At 37.5% G+C, this 13,307-nt stretch overlaps 2 protein-coding genes across 3 annotated transcripts in view; one reads left to right on the top strand and one right to left on the bottom strand.

Annotated features, from left to right (window-relative positions):
• Positions 1 to 3,236, bottom strand: part of EMC2 (ER membrane protein complex subunit 2) — a 50,997-nt gene extending 47,761 nt beyond the window's left edge. For both annotated transcript variants that reach the window (XM_042924340.1, XM_042924341.1), the window contains exon 1: positions 3,135 to 3,236. In XM_042924340.1, the coding sequence (XP_042780274.1) occupies positions 3,135 to 3,174 (40 nt within the window). In that variant the 5' untranslated portion in view covers positions 3,175 to 3,236. The remainder of the gene's footprint in view (positions 1 to 3,134) is intronic.
• Positions 3,237 to 3,346: 110 nt separating this feature from the next.
• EIF3E (eukaryotic translation initiation factor 3 subunit E) overlaps positions 3,347 to 13,307 on the top strand; it is a 251,034-nt gene continuing 241,073 nt past the window's right edge. The window contains exons 1-2 of the mRNA XM_042924339.1: positions 3,347 to 3,432; positions 13,178 to 13,285. The gene's annotated coding sequence lies outside the window, so the exon portion shown is untranslated. The remainder of the gene's footprint in view (positions 3,433 to 13,177; positions 13,286 to 13,307) is intronic.

The following is a 13,307-nucleotide window of genomic DNA, read 5'->3' as shown; positions in this document are numbered from 1 at the left end:
CTTTTAAAGAGTTATTTTAAAGAGTTCTTTTTCTTTTAAAGAGTCTTTTTCTTCTAAAAATTTTTTTTATTATTTATTTTGAGAGAGAGAGAGAAAGCACACACGCGAGTGGGGGTAGGAGCAGAGAGAGAGAGAATTCCAAGCAGGCTCTGTGCGCTGTCAGCACAAAGCCTGATGTGGGGCTCAAACCCATGAACTATGAGATCATGATCTGAGCTGAAATCAAGGGTCAGATGCTTAACCAACTGAACCACTCAGAAACCCCACAACTCTCTTTTCTACCTCTAAACTCGTAACTCCTCTGTATAATAAACATCATTAATTTTCAAGTGGCCAAATGAGTAAACTATATATTCTACTTTTTTTTAGATCCCAGTTGAAGAGTGTTAGACTCACTATATGGATCTTTTATACATGATAAATTTTCCTATCACAAGAATTATAGTACTTTCTGAATAAGTCATTTCCATAGCTTTAATTCATGATGCTATTCAACAGAGTTTGCTTCTGGAAAGGTCTGAAACCTTCATTTCACAAACAAGCAAACATATCCTATTAGTATAGTGAGCTGCCTAAGTCTATCTTAGATACAAAAGGAATGATTCCAACACTAGAAAAATGATTTACAGTCTTTTTGTGAAAATGTGTTAATGTTTATTATTAATGTCATTAACAATTCATTTAGTCAACAAATCATTACTGAGTTCCTCCAAAATGTCTAGCATAAGAGCAAGATATGCCTGGTCCCTCCCTTCATTCTAGGAAACAAAATTCTAAAACTTAACAAACTGAGTAAGTACTTCAGTAGTATGAGGACATGGAGTCAAAGGACCAGGGTATATTTTGTTGACTTTGCTATTTTTTTTCTTTTTAAAAATTTTAGTGGAGGAGTGGGGTAGGGTGGTCAAGGAAAGCTTTCTGAAGTATGTGACCTATGAAGGGAATTCTGAGAAATGGTAACGTATAATGGTAGCAAGTGTAGGGCAAGAAGGGAGAAACACTCCTGGTGGAAGAAATAACATCTGTCTAGCCCTAAGACAAGAGGAGCATAAGAGGTTTAGGGAATTCAACAAAAGTCAGCATAGTCAGCTCATAGAGTAAGGGGGTAAATAGTTTTAAGATACAGCTGGAGACACAGACAAGAGCTAAACCATCTTTTTTATAAAGCACTTAATAGTTTAAAAGCACTTTAATGTTTTCTTTTGTTGTTGTTGTTTAAACCTGTGAAGTAGTTAATATTTATTATTCTAAATCTAATTACATCACTTCTCATCAGAATGCCTACAGGGTAAGGTCCAAGTTACCCAGTTAAATCACCTTGTCTGCTGGTAGGTATGACAGTTACACACCTACTTGTTCCTACCATCTAATAAACCTATACTGAACATACCTTCAAAGTAGCACTTTCTAAAAAGTATGAAATATCTGAAAAACAAATTTAAAAAAAGAAAAAAAAAGTATGAAATATTTGAAACATTTTTAAAGTAGCATTAAAAATAACAGCCACATGTGGATCCTGAGAAACTTAACAGAAACCCATGGGGAAGGGGAAGGAAAAAAAAAAAAAGAGGTTAGAGTGGAAGAAAGCCAAAGCCTAAGAGATTCTTAAAAACTGAGAACAAACTGAGGGTTGATGGGGGGTGGGAGGGAGGGGAGGGTGGGTGATGGGCATTGAGGAGGGCACCTTTTGGAATGAGCACTGGGTGTTGTATGGAAACCAATTTGACAATAAACTTCATATATTGAAAAAAATAAATAAATATAAATAAATAAATAAATAAATAAATAAATAAATATAACAGCCACATATCTACCACCTGGCTAGTAAATATCCTGACACAAGCTTTTTAAAACTATGTATTTACAGATTTGTCTTCTCCATTAGACTGTCTTCTCCATTAGAACTCCATTAGACTTCTCCATTAGACTCCGTGAAGGTAGGTACTGTGTGTTATTTAATATATCCAAGATTTAGCACTAAGCAGTTAATACTTTTGTTTAATATAAGTAATTCCCCAAATACAGGTAGAAATACTGAGGTTCACAGTGCACTAGAGACCACAAAACCAATAATAAATTATTGAATTCAGTTCAAGTATAATGGGATTTTACTTTTTCCCATACAGGTTTGCAATTCTGTAATACTGGATAGATATATTCACCATTAAATGGTCAATATAACTTTCAGTCCACATGTTATTAGGTCATTGTTTAAACATCTGAAGAAGGCATTCACTAAACCAATAAGCTACTGAAGTCTGTTAAATGCTGGGAATATAAATTTCAATTACACAAGTTTCATGCCTTAGAGAAACTCTTAGCTGTCCTCTTAGCCATGCTTCCCACTGAAGTTTTTAAGAGAAAAATCTCTCTTACAGAATTGGTTCAAAGTCTGGCTGCTACCAAATTTAAAGAACACACTCCACCTTAAAGTAGGATGGGTAAAGAAACCTACCACACTTGAGCGTATGCCCAACATAACCAGTTCTTTACCCCTTCCTAGGAAGTAAGAAGTAAGAAGAAAGTTGTGTTATGTGCATAAATGTGTTTTCAGAGAGAATGGGGCTGCGAATAATTAAGAGAAATCAGAGATCCAGTTATGCAGAGAGAACAAAATGTAAAGTAGCACGTAGAAGAACCAGATTTGTTCGTGACTCTCCCACAGACCTTCATAGAGTTGTAACCCTTACATAGCACTGAATACAGGGCCTACAGGCCCTGTATTTCTTGGCTGCAGGGAAGCTTCAGCAAGCAACTACCCCGCTTCCTCTTCGCCGCCCAGCAGCCACTATAAAATGTGTGACAGCCCCAGCCCCAGGTCCCTCCCGCTTTATAATGGAAGCTGCCCCGGGCCACTGTACTGGAACGGAGGTATGTGGGTCACTGAGTCTATCGGAGCACAAGCTGGGGACCGGGGTGGGGGTGGGGGGGGCCGCGAGGGAACACCGTGGATTCTAGGCTGTGACCGGGCCACGGAAGGAGCCGGCCTCAACCTTCTTCTCAACTTGGCCCGTCGAGAGACAGCTCCAGTGCAGAAGACAGACCGGAAAACCCAGGCCTCCACCGGCAGCAGGTACTGCCGAAACGCTTCCCAGGACTTTTGGTCTTTCCGCACCCGCCCTGCTCCCAGTTACCTTCCCAAGTGACATCGTAAAGCTCTGAGACCTTCGCCATCTTCTCAGAACCTGGAGGCAGGGGGTCAGAGGGAGGGGAAACACCGTCACGTGACCTACGACCGGGCGGTAGCGACTTACGACACCATTTCTCATTGGTCGAGAGAGCGGAGGGGGCCGGATCCTCCGCGCACGTGCACGCGGCTCGGTGGAGGGGCTGTTGGAGAAGGGGGCGGAGCGAGCTGGGTGGTGAGCGGCACTCTGGGACTCGGAGGACAGAGCGGCTAACCGCTGGAGGCGGGAGTCGGCGTGGGATGAGGTGACTATTTCACCGGGGAGTTTTAGTAAATGCTGTGAGTTTTTAATGTGCGCCACACCCGGTTTTTCTTTTTCTTGTTTTTACATGGGTGTATTCATTCTTTCCCCACTCCCCGGTCAGTATCTTGTTCTCTTCAGGTACTGCTGCAATGTAATTTGCTGCTCCAATCCTTTATTTGTCCGCAATCTTCCTACTTCCTAAATGGGATTTGCTTTCCATATCCTTTTGAATTTCGACTAAACTGATACACTCCAAAATTTTTTATTAATCTCGTTGAGGGACTAAGCGGGATTCTGCCTTTGCACATAACGTTTGTGTGGCCGAGGACTTCTTAATGTTCACGTGAATGTCTTCGTGCCAACCTGGATCACTGTCTGCCACTCTAGATTTGAAATCTCGTAAGATCAGCCAATTTGTAAGTCCTTATAATTAAATGAATGAAAGAAATACTGAATAAATGTACGAATGAAACCATCAGAGCCCCTGCACGTCGCTCCTCTGTAATCTCAAATGGGGGGGAGGGGGAAGGAAGCCCTCTTTCCCCACCCTTTCCCACCAAGCTAATTGCTTTCAGAAACTTTTAGACGTAGTTTACTAGAGCTAAGAAGAGCTGTCCGGAGGAGAAGCAATAATAATAATAATAATAATAATAATAATAATAATAAATTCAAACGCATATATTTAGTATTTAAAAATAATGGAACAAAATCGTAAAGAGAGAATATGTAAAGTGAGGAAAGAAGCCTAAAAATCCCTGTAGTTAAGGGTCAGTGAAGAACAGGCAATCAAGATAAAGGAGAAAAGAGAGTCCTATCCCACAACCAAGGGAGTACGATTTTAAAAGAAAACACACACACACACACACACACACACACACACACAACTATCAATGGCACCCGCCACAGACAAGTTATGTAAGGGCAGAAAAGACTTGAACTTATACAGTTGGAGTAGATTCTGAATGAGCTTCATTTTCTGTAAACAGAACTTTTTAGAAGTTCTTCATTAAAAAAATTAAAAACCCTCCGCTCAGAAATTCACATATTTGGGGCGCCTGGGTGGCTCAGTCACTTAAGCGTCAGACTCTTGATTTCAGCCCAGGTCATGATCTCACCATTGGTGGGTTCGAGCCCACTGTAGGAGTCTATGCTGACAGCTCAGAGCCTGGAGCCTGCATAGGATTCTGTGTCTCCCTCTCTCTGCCCCTCCCCCGCTTGCACTCTGTGTGTGTGTGTGTGTGTGTGTGTGTGTGTGTGTCTTTCTCAAAAATAAATAAACACTTAAAAAATTTTATTAAAAAATAAAAGAAATTCACATATTCTAATTCTTCAGTAAAACAACTTGGTGTGATGGAAACAAGGACTCAATCACACAGATTTGAGTCCAGGCTCTATTTAGTAGCTGCGTGACTTTCAGCATGTGTATCTCTAAGCACCAGAGATGCTCATTTATAAAAAGGAGTTAATTATATCTATATAAAAAGAAAATATCTACTTTGAGTTGTTATCAAGATTAAAGGATACTGCATGACACTCCCATGGAGGTACCAGTCCTTTGGCTATAAATATAAATATGCTGATGACTCCAAAAATTCTCCCCTGAACCTAGTTTGGCTTTTTTGACATACTCACTTAGATAGCTAATATGCATCTCTAAGTTAGCATATCCCAAACAGAATTCTGGATTCCTGCCACCATGCCCCCCCAAGTTGCCCTTCCCCACTGTAGTTGATGACACCGTCCACCTAAGTTGCACAAACTAAAATTTTAGGAAGTATTGTTGATTCTCCATCCCCTACATGCAGTCTATCAGCAAATTCTGTATTGTACTTCTAAAATTTTCCCAAAGTCTATTTGCATCTCCACTGCTACTACTTCAGTCTAAGCCACAACCATCTCTCACCTGACTGCTTATGGCTCTCAAATGACTCCCCCAGACAATAAACCCATATACTGTAAACACTTTACCACAGTTTACAGGGCTTTACTCTGTCTGGCTCTCTCCTACCATTCTTTCTTCACTAGACCCAAGCCGTTCTCCCTACTCCCTATTCCTCAAACATGCCAGACTCCTATCTGCCTTTAGTCTGGCATTTGCCCATTACCCCTTTTCCTGGAATGTTCATCTCCATATCTTCAAGTGGCTGTCTTCTTTTTGTCATTCATATCTCAGTTGTATTGAAAACGATCTACTTATGAAGAGGCCTTTCTTGACTCTCCAATAACAAGTGGCTCCTAGTTAATGCCTTTTGCATCATTATGACACTTATCACTTTTTCTGTTTACTTATTTTCTGTATTTTTCATTATTATCTAAGTTCCTTGAGAGTATAGACTTTGTCATCTTAGCCTTGTCAATTGAACATAGGAAAACACCTGGCATATGGTAAATGTTGAATGAGTGAGTTAGATACTCAAAAACATAACAGCTTGTGTAAGTGATTGTTAGGATAATATTTCATAGTAGTGAACATATGATTTCTACTCCTTGGTTATGGATGGGAGGTTCTCTCTTTATATTATCTATATTTTCCTAAAAATTATAAACATAGTGAGTTTGGGACCATACCTATCTGTTTAACATCTCCCAGCCACTTAACACAGTATTTGGTATATGTATTTGTGACATACATCTACAATTTACTATTTGTACTAAATTGTTTATGCCCAACATTTTGTTGGATTTCTTGAGGGAGTGGAAGCCCAAGGAGGTATCTTTTAAATACTTACAATGGATATTAACAACTACAACTAATTAAGGGAGTAAATATTCTCTAGTCATTTCAACTAAATGCCCTTGTAACTGGCTGCTACTGTCTCTCAGGCAATAAACCTTATGACATTGTGTTAAAGGAGGTCATTTTCAGAAGTTTTTAGCTGGAAATTTGAACGATTTCATTTTAGATTTAAAAGGTATGTATGAATTGTTAAATCTACATTTTTCCAACTTTTTCACCTGCAACCTATATTAAGAAAATACATTTTACATCACACAGTATGTGTACATTATATATAAAACCGAAACAAAATTTACAACCTAGCCCTACAATGTGTCTTGTCCTCTATAGTTTCTATTCAAATTGAGTCAATTTTATTTTGTTTTCTAAAAACACTAGGTGCAACCCACTAATGGGGTAATGCCAGTACTTTGAAAAACAATTGGACATTGTATATGTTTCCTAATCTGAGGCCCTGAAGTGATGATTTGCTCAAGTTCTTGCCACTAGTGGGTAACAAAGATGGCAAATACATATGAAGGAGATCAGCTGTTTAGATCCTAGATAAAAGATGATATATTTATAGGAAAAATATATTTAAGGGAAATTTTTTTTACCAATAGTACTTCCTGAAGCGGGAAAATGATGGTGTTTATATATCATAACATTTTAGATATCTAATAAAACTTGCCCTGCTCAGCACACTCAGGAAAAAACTGGTATGTCAGTGACAAAACTTTTTATTCTTCTCTAACATTTTATAATGTAATTGTAAATGTAAATTAAAAAGAAATATCTTCTATAGATAAAACCATAACCCTGAGAATATAAACATCAAGTGTACTTTCTATAAATTTACTTTTATAAAATATTTTCAAAATGTTATCTCTCACTCTCTCACTTCTTTGGAAAAGAAGCTTTGATTCATGTATGTTAAAAATAGTTAATTCAGTTTTTTGACTGAACACTCCCCAGCATTGGTGACAAATACCAAGGAAATATCCAAGCAGTCAAATATTGGATTATACCACATTAGACACCATGGGAAATGCTATCTCATTTAATGATCTCAGTTAAACAATGAAAAAAGCACATGAATATGGTTTATGATATGCCTTTTTTATTTTGACACTATTGTATGATTTTCATTTTTTTTACAGGCTCATGTTTGAATAGTTAGAATGATAATACATCAGAATGAACTAGATTCAGAAAGGAATAACTTTGAATAAGACTTTATTTTCTTTGAGATGGGACAAGCTTTATTTATTAAGCCTGATTGGCCCACAAAGCACTTTGGAGTGCTTCTCTTTTATGATCAAAGTTTACTTAATTCAGTTACTATCTCAGACATTATGAAAGACTAAAGCAACTTCTTAAGAGTAATAAACCTTATGACATTTATAAAATGGACATCATTTAACAGGACAGAACATAATACCATTTTAATTGATTTTGCAATATCCAACATCATCATCAAATCATTTACTTAGAATCTACTATCTGTTTTGTTCTGTCTTAATCATAGTGAATTAAAATATCCCACATTATGTAGCACAGTTTATAACTTCTATTTACTATGACAATTATCCATGAAAGTAAATTTGTATCACTATAACTTTCATATGAATTTACTATAGCTTTTAAATCGTGTTATTGTTTCTAATTAGTGAATCATAACCACAAATCCCTTTGTATTTAAGGGAAAATATTACTTATTTCATCTTCATTCCGTGTCACTAGATTTTGACTGTGATACATTCACATTTGGAAGGAAGTTTTCCTTAGAGTTTTATTTACCAAAAGCCAGATTAACATGGAGTTGTTTTAGGAACCTTCTGAACATTGTTTTTATTACATTTTTTTACAGACTTTGTAATTTTATATGCCCTGTCCAAACAAGATAGCCTATACCCCCTTTGCTGACACAGTTGTAGCATTTAGGCACTTGTAGTTTTTCCATCTTTGCCATTATTTGCAGTATATATGTTTTAAAATGTGCCAGCAGTTCATTTCACATCCCAATTATATTATTTTAGAAAATAAAGGAGAGTCTCTGGGAAACATTTCCAGTGAGATCACTTTGGTCCTTTCATAGTAGAATTCACAAACTGATAATTACTGCTCTGTGCCATAGTTGTAACAGGGAAGAGGAAAGTACATCCAGAAAGAGTACACCCAGAATTTCTCCCACATAAGCAATAAATTAGAGCTGTTTCTTTTTGAGATTTATAACCATACTTAAGAATCCACTTTTTCAAATGATACTTAGTTATTTCCCCAAAGTGCATATTCTGTTCTGATACACACATATATCTGTGCATATGAAACAGTCCTTGTGCAGAAAGGCATTTTTGTAAACATCCCTTTTGGGTACCAAACATCCAGGAGTCTTTACAAACTATTACAGTGACCTGATGGTCTCTAGAGCCCATCTAGACTTCATTTTCTGCAATAGAACTATAACTAAATTCTTTTTTTTTTTTTAATTTTTTTTTTTAACATTTATTTATTTTTCAGACAGAGACAGAGCATGAACGGGGGAGGGGCAGAGAGAGAGGGAGACACAGAACCGGAAGCAGGCTCCAGGCTCTGAGCCATCAGCCCAGAGCCCGACGCGGGGCTCGAACTCACGGACCGTGAGATCGTGACCTGAGCTGAAGTCGGTCGCTTAACCGACTGAGCCACCCAGGCGCCCCTATAACTAAATTCTTTACTTGAAGAAATGTTCAAAAAAGTATTTATTCACAATGAAGAAACTGCATTATGGGTAAATTCACATAAAAATATACTGAGTGTTAACTTACATATTTTTGTCTAAGTACATGTTACTCTGTTACAGACACAATTTTTGTTTTTCTACAGTCTCTCTTCTGTGATTTGTTAGCATCATTCTAGCCACAAGTGGCTTAAGTTGTTCATTCAAACCTAAAGCTCTGATGTATCAGCCTTGCCATCTGGGCACAAGTTCATTTCCTCTACTGGTCATCTTTCTCTCTCTATGGTCATGCTGACCATTTTTGGCTAGAATTGACTGAAATGCCAGCAGCAACAGTGGGCACTAAGTGTCCATCTTATCTTACAGATCATAAATTGTATGCTTTTTTGCACATACAGGGGCTTACTTGGGCAACTCCAATAATTTATTTGGGAAAAAGTCTGGTTTCTTGGCAGAATTTCACTAAGAAAACTGCCCATCCCCCAAATCCATTCTACCAACCTCATCCATTTCTATCTCATACCTGCAGAAACAGCACAATGTCAAATGTTTTTTTAAACTTATGTAACATAATTTTTAAATTCTACTTAAAATTATTTTTTCTTAGTTGAAGTATATTTAGCATACTGTTGTGTTGGTTTCAGGTATACAGTCCAATGACTCAACAATTCTATACATGACTCAGTGCTCATCATGAGAAGTGTACTCTTAATCTCTCTTATCTGCTCCACCCATCCCCCTAACTACCTCCTCTCTGGCAGTCACCCATTCATCCTCTGTATTTAAGAGTCTGCTTTTTTGTTTCCTTTTTTCTTTGCTTGTTTATTTTGTCTCTTAGATTGCACATATAAGTGAAATCATATAGTATTTGTCTTTGTCTTATTTCACTTAGCATTATATTCTCTAAGTCCATTTAGTTGCTGCAAATGGCAAGATGTCATTCTTTTTTGTGGCTAAGTAATGAAGAATTATTACTTGTGTATTAATTGTGCATTTTCTTTATCCACTCATCCATAGATGGATGTAACTTGGGTTACTTCCATATTTTGGCTATTGTAAATAATACTGCAATGAACATAAGGATGCATATATGTTTTTGAATTGTTTTTGTTTTCTTTGGGTAAATACCCAGTAGTGGAATTAACTGGATCATATGGTAATTGTATTTTTAATATTTGGGGGAAACCACCATACTATTTTCCACAGTGGCTGCACCAACTTACATTCCCACCAGCAGTGCACAGGGGTTCCTTTTCTTCACATCCTTGTCAACACTTGTTATTTCTTGTCTTTTTGAGCTTAATTATTCTGACAGGTGTAAGGTGATATCTCATTGTGGTTCTTTATCTTAGAACTGTGAGGTAGGGAACAATGTAAGCGTGCTTTAAAGCTGCAACTCAGTTCAAATTGCTGCCATCTCACTGGAGATTTTTTTTTTTAATTTTTTTTTTAACGTTTATTTATTTTTGAGACAGAGAGAGACAGAGCATGAATGGGGGAGGGGCAGAGAGAGAGGGAGACACAGAATCCGAAGCAGGCTCCAGGCTCTGAGCCATCAGCCCAGAGCCCGACGCGGGGCTCGAACTCACAGACCGTGAGATCGTGACCTGAGCTGAAGTCGGACGCTTAACCGACTGAGCCACCCAGGCGCCCCTCACTGGAGATTTTTTGAGCAATAGAATATTTTAACTTCCTTCTGCCATTATACTTCCAATACAGATTCTTTGTCATCTTTTAATAATGGGTTTGAGCATTTCTGTGGGTGGGGTGGGAGCTGCAGCTGTCAAAGGCGGGTGTTTTCAATTGATGCAGTTTCTAGCAATAGCAAGAGTATAGAATATTAAACATAACCTCTATCTAATCTTGAGAAAACATCAGACAAACCCAGACTGAGAGCCATTCTACAAGAATAACTCAGTAGTGGTCATTAGAGAGCAACAGTGACATATACAGTTCTTCTAAGCTTTTAGACAAATGCTTAGTCTTAGATATCCATTGACAGATTTTAATGTCCTATATGTGGTGGAATTAAGTGTACAGTCTTAAAAGTTGTGAAAGTCCCCAAAGTAGTTTGTATTAATTACAAATTGTACATACCATGTCATAGAAGGTATGCAGTTTCATTACATTCCAAAGTAACAGCCATGGATTATTTGCCAACACATATGTACGTTGCTCTCTAACCCCAGGTTGCCTATTCTAGCTATGTGATTAAGCAATTTGAGCAAGTTATTTTAACTTCATTGAACCCTACTTTCTTCATATGTCAAATGAGCATATTAATACTTTCTGATTATAACAAGGATTACAAGTAATAAACACAGAATTTCTCACACAGAGTTTGGCATGTGGTATAATACTCTACAATTATATACCAATTATTAAGTACTTACTATGTACGAGGCCTTTAACAAGTTGCTTTGTTGATTATTTCATGTAGTTTTTACAACAACCCCACTTTGCAGATAAGGGAATAGTTTGGAAAGGTTAAATAACTCGCCCAAATAAATTATGATATGCCCCTTCCCAGAGTAGGATCTTAGTATAAAGTAGCTTTGTCATTTTGTACTCTGGGAAGGGAAAGCTTGGGTGGGGAAAGTTTTCAGATGATGCATATTTGATGCCCATGAAAGAAAAGAGAGTAGGAAGTTGGATTGGACAGAAAGAGTCTCATGCCATGATTTAGATCTGACAAAGTATTAGCCAATTCAATAAAAAAGCTCCTGAGCAAAGATTACCCATTAGAGGAAACCTACACTGGGCAGAAATGACCAGGCCCCAGAACTACCACATGTTCATTTATTGGCTAGGGGCTGCCTGCTCAGAGGCTGAGATAAATTTTGAAGGCTTTAATAACTAGAGGCTGTCAGCTTCCTTGAACTCCCTTGCAGTTGAATAGCAAGTTCTTTCTTGAAGCGAAATTCTGACGGTGCCCCTCCCTAGCTGCCACAGGAACTATTATTAATATTATTCCATTCTGGGTGTAATCTTCCATTTTTTGTTCAGAAGTAAGTCTCTTGAAAAACTAGCTAGACCCAGAAGCTGTTTAACATAGCTAGTAGGCATGGAAATTTCATTTCAACTCCACAGAATGTCTTCTCCCAGCATATGATTACTAGGTCAGCAATAGTTGCTTTGTATTGAAGAAAAAACATGGTAGATTATATATAGCCCACAGAGACATGAAAATTTGCTTGTTTTTTTATGAGACACTAATCAGGAATTATTCATTCTTTTCTTGGTATTGGAATTCATGCCACTGTCATTGATAAATTACCTAGAATTTCATATTTCTTTCTTTTTTCAGTAGGATTCAAAATATATACAAGTAATTTAGAATTTTTAAACATCTTTCCAAGAATAACAGTATAATTGAAAAATGGCAGCAGTTTTAAAATTCTAGAACTCAAGATCTCCATAAAGTACTGGAGAATTCCAAAGATACTGTACTCACAATGCCCCTTGATAATTCATTGAGTAGCTGCCATACTACCATTGATGATTGCTTGTTAATAAACTTAAGTAAGGCCAAATTTTATTAATACTTTACCACCAAAAAACAAAATTAATTACAGGTCTGAAATATGAATGGTGCATAAATCCAAAGGCCCTCACTGTCAACCTGTACTTCTCCCTTCTGAATGCCAAGGTGGTCCTAGTTAGCATTTGCTGCACTGCACAGATGCCCTTCTAAAAAGGGTATTACACGTGCTACATATCCTGGCCTGCCAGAATGAATGATATAATGAAATCGGTGCCTAATGGGAGAAGGCAGAGTGCTTCCCAGAATCAAATGAATAAGCAAAGTTATTGAAGGACCGTACCTTTTAAAGAAAGAATTAAAGCAACAAAAGAGTAGTGGTGAACAAAAACTTTAGTGGTTATTTTCAGGGAACAGTTACATGGGACACAGAGATTATGAATCTCAATGCACAAATTCAGGTGTGTAAGAACAAAATTTACATTTTTATAAAACTCAGTTTCTATTTGAGTATCTTCTTGGAAGAAGACAAAAATTTAATCTCAGTTTGGAATTTGCCCCTGCATTGCTGCCTTCTCCTTTTTCAAGGCTACTCTGACTTAATGTGAAAGTGATATTTAGAATATGAACAAACCATGGGGCAAGGTCACAGACTGTGATAGGAGCCTTCAAGATGGTCCCCAATGATTTTCACCTCGTTAGCACCCTATGTATGGCCCCTCCTACACTGAATATGGGTGACCTGTGTTATCAGTATTTCAGAAATGATGAAGTATAACTTTTGAAGCTGTAATAAAAGACATTGTAGCTTCTGCCTTGCTCTCTCTTAGATCACTCATTCTGGGGAAGAAAGCTCCCATGTCATGAAGACAATCATGCAGCTTTACAGAGAGATCCACATAGTGAGGAGCTGAGTTGTCCTGCAACTTGCAAGCCATGTGAGTGACACATCTTAGAACT

Source organism: Panthera leo, chromosome F2, assembly GCF_018350215.1.
Source record: "Panthera leo isolate Ple1 chromosome F2, P.leo_Ple1_pat1.1, whole genome shotgun sequence".
Lineage (NCBI taxonomy): Eukaryota > Metazoa > Chordata > Mammalia > Carnivora > Felidae > Panthera > Panthera leo.
Note: the sequence above shows the minus strand (reverse complement) of the source record. Positions and strands in the feature narration are given on the sequence as shown.